The 8,994-nt window shown below is 40.0% G+C and overlaps 1 protein-coding gene across 1 annotated transcript; it reads left to right on the plus strand.

The window, feature by feature from the left end:
• Positions 1-1,255: 1,255 nt before the first annotated feature.
• fzd5 (frizzled class receptor 5) lies at positions 1,256-6,321 on the plus strand. Its single transcript, XM_034694754.1, has one exon. It carries the CDS (start codon positions 2,013-2,015, stop codon positions 3,738-3,740), a length of 1,728 nt encoding a protein of 575 aa, XP_034550645.1. The 5' UTR covers positions 1,256-2,012; the 3' UTR covers positions 3,741-6,321.
• The last annotated feature ends 2,673 nt before the right edge of the window (positions 6,322-8,994 follow it).

Here is an 8,994-nt window from a genome sequence, read left to right on the forward strand (position 1 = left end):
AACATTCAACATGAAACACGAAATAAAAATATTCAAGTATCACAAAATGTACCTTTGTATAACTTAAAATAAGTAACAAAGTTACATGTTGACATTTATTAAAACCCTAATGTTAAACTGTAATATATATATTGTCTGTATTTGAATTAGATTCTTTAAATTGCATTATTTCTCCTTGTTTTTCAGTTTTCATTCAACTTTTTTATTGCATTTTTTTCAGTATTACTTTGTTCACCACAAGTTAACAAATTGTATATAAGTGAACAAAACCAACAAAGAGAAGAATAAATAAATACATTAAAAAAAATACAAATAATAATAATAATGATACAGTAATATTAATAATTAACAGTACAAACAAAAAGGAAGATAAACACGAAAAAACAAGGGAAATAAACAAACAATATGAATAATAATGATAAATATTTTTAGACAACTTAAAAAAGTTATTTCCCACACAAGGTGAACCCCTGATTTAGACCATCCATCAGCAGCAGAGGACTTTATCCTCTTTAAAAACACATTTTTATTACCTGAGCATGTTTCCTTTTTTTTTCAGGATTTTATAATTTTATATTTCATATTTTCACATGTTTTATTTCTGATTTTCTATAGTTTTAATATTTTATCTTTTATTGTTTTTATTCTTCCAACATTGTTTTATTTCCTTTTATTTGTTGCTGATAATAACCTTTGATTTGTCTCTTCTGTCTTGATTTCAGTTGTTCTGTTTTGTTATCTTTCATATCCTTAATCACTTTATGTTGTTATTCAACTTGCTTGATGTTGTCTGTGTATTTCACATCTAATTCAAAGTCAAGAAGAATTATGTTTCTTTTTTTTAAATTCTCTTTTTATTGAGATATCGTGTCATTATAACACTTTCCAATACATCTTAAAAACATGAAATTTTCTTTCTTTTTTAATAAAACAAAATATGTATTAAGTAAAAGAAACAAAAAAACAACAGCAACCTTCAAATCAACTGATAAGATGGAGTGACTGATAATAGGATGTCATTAAAACATCTAGTGAGAATTTACCTTTATGACAATAAATATCCAAATATCTCAATTCTAAAATCACCTTTCTCTTTCAGTCCTATAAATCAACTGGCCCTTCTTTAGAATTGCACGTTAAGGAACAGCCGAAGAATTACATTTCATACTTATCTCAGTACTGTTTGACAGAACGGACACAAAAAAAGACAGCTTCTGTGTCTCATTGTGACATTTCCTACTGCCCCTGAACGCGTCAGTCCCTGTGTGTGATGAGGAGGTGCTGCAGCCTCAGACGGACTTCATTCCGTCCTCGGGCTCAGTGAAGGTTCAGACCGCCACGCGCTGCTGGAGTTCATGACGGGGAATAAGTTTCAATCTGAAGGAATATTTTTCTGTGTTTTATTTATTTATTCCCACGCAGAAACAGCAGACACGAGACATCTGAAATCCTGAAGCAGAAAGGTAACAGGTACCTGAAAGTTTTGTTTTTTTTTTGTTGCAAGGAATAAACAGACCGAGACTTCAGGTGGATTTTACGCATCAGGTTCCACGCTGCAGAAACTGGACACTCCTGCTCATTCACTTTGATTTTCATGGACAGTTTTTAATTCTCCACTTTTCCAGCTGTGCGCCTCATGATGCGACTTTTTCTGCCTTTTGTGAGCTTTGAAGGAGACGCAGAGTCAGTCAAAATGTTCCAGGGTCGTTAAATTTATTGGAACGTGACCACCGGAGATGAACTTTCTCCGTAATGATTGCGCGAGCTCTGGTGAATGATTGACAGCAGAGGCTCGACCTGTTGCTCTCTGGACCCTTTCTGGATTTGCCGTCTGGAGTTCAACCTGTTCGGTTTTCATCATAAAGAACATAAAGAGGCTGAAAGCTGCTTTTTCTCTCAGGTGCAGGATGAAATTTGGACATGAAGGTTCAGTTCTCTGAGATGGACTCAAATTAAAGAAGCTCCACTTTTCATTTTCTTCTTTTAAAGACTCTAAATTGATTATTCTGATCATGGCATCATTGTGGTGCAGCCTGGTGTCCCTCCTGCTTCTGCTGCTCCTCTGGGGTCCTGATCTCACTTCAGGAGCCTCCAAGGACCTGGTGTGTGAGCCTATCACTGTTCCCATGTGCAGGGGAATCGGCTACAACCTGACCTACATGCCCAATCAGTTCAACCACGACACGCAAGAGGAGGTTGGGCTGGAGGTCCACCAGTTCTGGCCCCTAGTCCGGATCAGGTGCTCACCGGACCTGCTGTTCTTCCTCTGCAGCATGTACACTCCGATCTGTCTGCCAGACTACCGCAAGCCTCTACCCCCGTGCCGGTCTGTGTGTGAGCGGGCCAAACGAGGATGCTCCCCTCTCATGAGTCAGTACGGCTTTGAGTGGCCTGAGAGGATGAGCTGTGAACAGCTGCCTCAGCAGGGCGACGACATCCTGTGCATGGACCAGAACAGCAGCGAGACCACCACCCTGGCTCCACTCTTCCCAAAGCCTACATCTAAAGGCCGGACCAGACCTCCAAGTCCACCTCAGTGTGATAGGGAGTGTCGCTGTCGAGACCCTCTTGTTCCCATCAAGAGGGAGTCCCACACCCTGTACGGCCAAGTCCAAACCGGCCCCCTTCCTAACTGCGCCCAGCCCTGCCACCAGCCGTACTTCTCAGCTGACGAGCGAGCCTTCACCAGCTTCTGGATCGGACTCTGGTCTGTGCTGTGCTTCATCTCCACCTTGACCACCGTCGCCACATTCCTCATCGACATGGAGCGCTTCAAGTACCCGGAGCGGCCCATCATCTTCCTGGCCGCCTGCTACCTCTTTGTGTCTCTGGGCTACATCATCCGCCTGGTGGCCGGCCATGAGCGAGTGGCGTGCGGTTCCAGCAGCAGCATTGGTGGCGACCAGTTGCACATCCTGTATGACACCACCGGGCCGGCGCTCTGCACCCTCGTCTTCTTGTTGGTGTACTTCTTCGGCATGGCGAGCTCCATCTGGTGGGTGGTGCTGTCCTTCACCTGGTTCCTGGCTGCAGGCATGAAGTGGGGCAGCGAGGCCATCGCGGGGTACTCTCAGTACTTCCACCTTGCAGCCTGGCTCATCCCCAGTGTCAAGACCATCGTGGTCCTGGCTCTCAGCTCTGTGGACGGGGACCCTGTGGCTGGAATTTGCTACGTGGGGAACCAGAGTCTGGAGAACCTGAGGGGATTTGTTCTGGCCCCTCTTGTGGTTTACCTCTTCACCGGCTCTCTTTTCCTGCTGGCTGGATTTGTTTCACTCTTCCGCATCAGGAGCATCATCAAGCAAGGCGGCACCAAGACGGACAAACTGGAGCGGTTGATGATCCGCATCGGGCTCTTCACGGTTCTGTACACCGTCCCTGCTACCATCGTGGTGGCCTGCCTGGTCTACGAGCAGCACTACCGGCCTGGTTGGGAGCGAGCCCTGGCCTGCATGTGTCTCTCTGAGCGACAGCGTTTGGGCATAGGCCCGGACTACGCGGTCTTCATGCTCAAGTACTTCATGTGCCTTGTGGTGGGAATCACCTCAGGAGTCTGGATTTGGTCAGGGAAGACCTTGGAGTCCTGGAGGAGGTTTGTAGCTCGATGCTGCCCCTGCTGGCATCAGAAAGCAACAGCTCCCCCCTCCATGTACAGTGAGGTCAGTACTGCTTTAACTGGTCACACTGGAACTGGGCTGACGTCAGGGATGTACCATAAAGCTGCTCCGTCACATATATGAACTGACTGACAAATAGGGACCATGTTTCAGGAGGACCCGGGTTTGTTGTGAACTCTCTGAACCCCTCAGAAATAACACCAGAGTGTGAGTACGGACAAACATCAGCAGAACCATGTGAACGTGTGTTGCTCTGAATTTCCAGAAAACTAGACGACTGTATGAAAAGGAAAACGCACCAAAAGATTCAGAGACTAAAAAGGGAAAATTTTATACAAACACGAGTCTGTGTTTTAAAGAAACCGACTCAAAAGCTTGAAACTCGTGAAAGATGGAAAATATTTGACTGAACATTTACTGGAAAAACATTCTTCAAACCTCAGAGTATCATGGATCCAAAAAAGGAAATACACGTCCTTTTTCACATCTGTTATCCTGAGCAGAGAGAGAAACATATTTATTTTTGTACATAGTGTAAAAACTTGCTGTAAAAAGTATAAATTAGGTGTGTAGTGTGATATTTTTTAGTTTCCAAACAACCAATGTCACTGCCACAAACTCGAGTACGACACAAGAGGAACACATCTTGTGTGATTGTATAAACTTGTACAAAAATGTGACCGTGTAATGTCCGTGTTTGAGTTTGATATCAGGTGTGTTTTGTGTGATCACAAAGAGAGAAATTGTCGAGGTCGTCTGACACGTAGAAGTGAAACAAAAAGGATTTAATTTTCATCAGAGGAGTATTAAGACCTCTGTTGTCCGGCTCCATCACATTTAAAGACACTACAGTGTGTTTGTGAAGAGAGCGTCTGTCTGGTCCGTGTTGTTTGAACTGACATGACTGATCAGGTTGAAGCAGCAGGAGGACAATGAGTGGCTTTTACCCCCACCTGCTGGTTCACAGTGGAGCTGCACACTGTTCCCCACATCAAGAGCCCCATAGAGAACCTCATCAGACCACAGACCCTGACAGTAACAACATTATTCAAGATTGTCTGTGAAATGGTGTTATAAAAAATAGTGTTACCTGATCGAAAATGGCCTATAAAAATGTGTCCTTAAGAATTTTTAACTTCTTTAAGGTTATTTTTTAACTCCCCTGCCCTGCCTTCTCTGATACTAACTCAGGGACCACTAGGTTCCAGGACCTCACTTTGAGAACCACAATTCTTGCTTAACAGGCAGATGTCTGCTATTATTTTTTTCAGTCACAGCTCTGTTTTATCAAAGAACTAACTCAAATACTCAACTTCTATAGAAAACTGATGAAGATGTTTTCAGCCTCTCTAATGTAGGAATTTGAGGCCTTCTCTTTTTTAACCACATGTATCATCTTTCATCATAATAGAGTGATAACATTCACTCTTTAGCAGTTCTTAACAAAGCCCCTCCATCTCATTAAACAAGGTGAAGTTAAATTTAACATGAATAGCTTGCAGTTTGAAATCCAGAAGAATAATGTTTTTTAAATTAAAAAGAAATGTTGATTTTTTTTGTTGATTTTCGTCAATTTTCACTCACACAAAAATCAACTTCATACAAACATGTAAAGATTGTCTAGTCAGCTAAATACAGCTACAGGTGCCCATCTTTGTTTAAACTGTGTTATCACTTCCTCCATTATAATCCACGTCTCAGTCTGTTAGTCCATCATTCCACTGTTGGATGTTGATTTTGCATCCACTAGATAGTTGTCATTTTCCTGCTGCTCATCCCTTTTCTTAGAAACACTGTGAGCTTCATGTTTCTTGCATCTTTCTTTTTGGACTCCTGATCGATGGAAACAATCCCTTTTTAGGAGTCAAGTTAAGCTTGCTTCATAAATGTGATATTCAATAAAGAAATCAGATGACTAGACGATGTAATAACATTTCTACTGTGTAACTTAAGTGATTCTCAAACTATATTTTGACCCACTACATCATTGTTATGTTATTTGAACAACATGACTTCCATTTGAGTGTCTTTATCTGGTTAAAATTCCCCCTTTCAGCTGCAAGGTTTGCAGAAATATTCGTTTTAGTGATGCTTTTTTAAAAACATGCTAAATGTTAATGAGCTTAAATTAATTAAATATGAAACAACATATTTGCAGGCTTCACCCTCAAAGTTTTGAGGACGTTGGGTGGACAAAAGAAACATTTTAAAGACCACCTTTTAACATTTCTTTCTTTTTGATAACAGACGATCACTGGAGTACTCTGAGAACTCCTTGCTTTTCATCACTTTTATAAATCAGAATCTTAGTGTTAGGGGTCTGTGGTCTTGTGGGGATCATCTGGGTGGATTTCAATGTCAAAATGACCGAATGTATGAAATGTTTGAACTTTGTTTTAAAGAAGTTAATTTAAGCGTTTGATTTCCCCCCTTCTCTCCCTGCTGTGATGTGTTCATTCAGTGTTGTTGGTCAGCTGTGTTGTTAAGACTACTGCGCGTCTGCATGCTAGATCCTTCTAATTTATTAGCCTGCTGTGAGAGTGAATGTGAACGTGTGAGTGAGGTGAAGTGTCTGTCAAACTGACACTCAGGTTTATGTGTTGGAGTGAGAATCTGCTGTCATGTTGATAGAGTTCCTAAAAGGATGTACAGATATTGTAGAGTTTGATTCATATTGTGGAATTAAAACTGAGTTGAACCTGAATTGAGTGCATCTCATGTGTTTCTGTATTAAATGACTTATATGAGGTTTCCAGACCTGAGAGCTGAACACTTTATTATTCTACCTTTGATGGTTCCAGAGTGCAAGAGTGAGGATTTCTGGACTCCGTTAACACATATGTGAAATAAATTAGACTTGTTTCTGATACTCAGCAGAAGAGAATGCAACATTTGTTCAATAATTTGATGAAGAAGTTGAATTTGTTTTGGAAAGTTGCAAAAACTGCTATATTTAGAATTGCAACAATGCAAAAGTTGGGCTGCTTGAGGGCCTAAAAACTCTCACTACATTCAGAGAAGCTTTACTCACCCCTTCTTCTCTAGTGTGTTGATGTGTTTATCACCTCCTGGGAGCAGCACCATCCACCATCCATGAAGCACCGCCTGCAAGGACTTCTCTTTGCTGGCCTCATAGACAACAATTTAACACAACATGCACACACTCATCGGTCCTCTCACTGATCCCTTTTGATCAGATAGTCGATGTAAATTTAGATTTGAGATCATGAATATGGCTACTAACAAGAGCAAACTCAAGCACTTCACAGGTCTTCAAACTAAACCAGACTTCTACACCGAATGAGAACTCAAATATAAAAACCTCACCCTCTTTTCATTTCAGCTCCAATCAATTCATTTTGCTCTGGTTTGCTCGTATTTCTTACAAAACCAGGAAATATTTACAACAGGGGTGTCCAAACTTTTTTCAAAGAGGGCCACATATGATGTTGTCAGAATACCTCAGGGCCAGTGGCTCCTACTGAGACTTTGGAATCCTAAAAGTTATATATGAAATATTATTTAATAACAATCATTTCAATTTTTTTCTCAATAAATCAGTAACTAGGAAGTCCTCAGTTCTCCACAAGCCATGTAAACATGAGCAAACGTTATCTTCTTCTGGAGGAAAATGTTTTTCATTAGAAAAAAATATTGTATCATTATTTTCCTATGGCAGGATCACGATCTTGATTTCATCACACTTCTTTTTCATGTCGTTTTTAAGACTTTTCTGACCAGCAGACAACATTTTATAACAAAAGAATTATTTCCCTGAGTTCTGAACATTTTTGATGCACAAAATTTTGCCTTTTCTGTACAATTTCCTAATTTGTATCTTGTCTTGTGTCCTCTTTTGTGTCTTCTGAACTTTTAGTGTTCATCAAGAACTTTTTCACATCATGATAAAAACATTAATTTGAAAACCTGTCAGCTTTAAGAGTTCTTGTGTTTCCTCCTTTGAGCTTTGGCTTTATAAAAGTAGTCCATATGAAGCTTTTTGAGATGTTTCTGGATTGACTTTAGTTTTGTTTGTGCACTTGAAAGAAACTGCAAATGTACAGATGGTTCAGAAGGTGATTAACTTCTGTGCTATAAATAACACATTTTAAGATGGAAGCTTGGGGCCACAAATAAATGGACCTTGGGCCGCGATTGGCCCCCGGGCCGTACTTTGGACATGCCTGATTTACAACAATGTTCAAACTTTGAGTGTCCATCATTTAGATTTTGGGGGGACTTTTTCAGCCTTTAAATTTGATGGTAAAGCTGAAGAAAGGTAGAACATCTGAGGGATGGAGGGCAGGAGAAGACATGCAGCAAGGGGTTGTGGCAAGCGACCACTGTGACGAGGACTCCAGAAATGCCAAGTAAAACATCCATAACTTTATTCAAGGTAGTAGAATATTCATTTTGTTTATAAATATAGTCATATTCCTTCATACTTTGTAATTACTAAAGACCACATTCGATCACTAAAGGTAAACATGGGTTAACATTTCTACGATTGTTTCAAACTAAGACTAAAGAGACGCTGATCTCATACATTACCAGTCAATAGTTTGGACACACCTTCTCATTCAATGGTTTTTATTTATTTTAATTATTTTCAACATTGTAGATTAATACTGAAGACATCAAAACTATGAAATAATCTGGTTTTGCCATAATCTGGATTACAACAGTAGTCAAATAGAACTATCCATCGTGTACTTACCCTACCTGTGAACAATCAATCAATCAATTAATCAACCTTTATTTGTATAGCGCCAAATCACAACAAATGTTATCTCAAGACGCTTTTACAAACATAGGAGGTCTAGACCACTCTATGTCAAATTACACAACACAGCTGATGGTCTCAAACACATTAAGAAGGCAAGTCATTCCACAAATGAACTCTTAACAAGGCTCATGTTAATTAGAAACCATTCCAGGAGACCACTTCATGAAGCAGACTGAGAGAATACCAAGAGTGTGCAAAGCTGTCATGAAGGAAAAAGGGGGCTACTTTACAGAATCTAAAATATGAAACATATTCTGCTTTGTTTAACACTTTTTTGTGAATTAAATAATTCCATATATGTTCTTTCATAGTTTTACATCTTCAGTATTAATCTACAGTATTTCAAATAATTAAAATAAATACAAACCCTTGAATGAGAAGGTGTTTCCAAACCTTTGACTGGTAATGTATGTATTCAACCAGACTGGTTATCAACCTTTTGGCTAAAGTCATGTTTAATAGGTGTTATTTAAAAATAAAGACAACAACTCCCATAATCCCCTGTTGAAAGAGGAAATCATCACCATGTGACCACGAACAGTAGAAACTGCACAGTAAGCATTTCATGGAGGTAAGTAAGGGTTTCATGTT

Source organism: Notolabrus celidotus, chromosome 10, assembly GCF_009762535.1.
Source record: "Notolabrus celidotus isolate fNotCel1 chromosome 10, fNotCel1.pri, whole genome shotgun sequence".
NCBI lineage: Eukaryota > Metazoa > Chordata > Actinopteri > Labriformes > Labridae > Notolabrus > Notolabrus celidotus.

Coding starts and splice junctions, on each gene's coding strand:
- fzd5 (XM_034694754.1), top strand. CDS start 2,013: ATGGCATCATTGTGGTGCAGCCTGGTGTCCCTCCTGCTTCTGCTGCTC.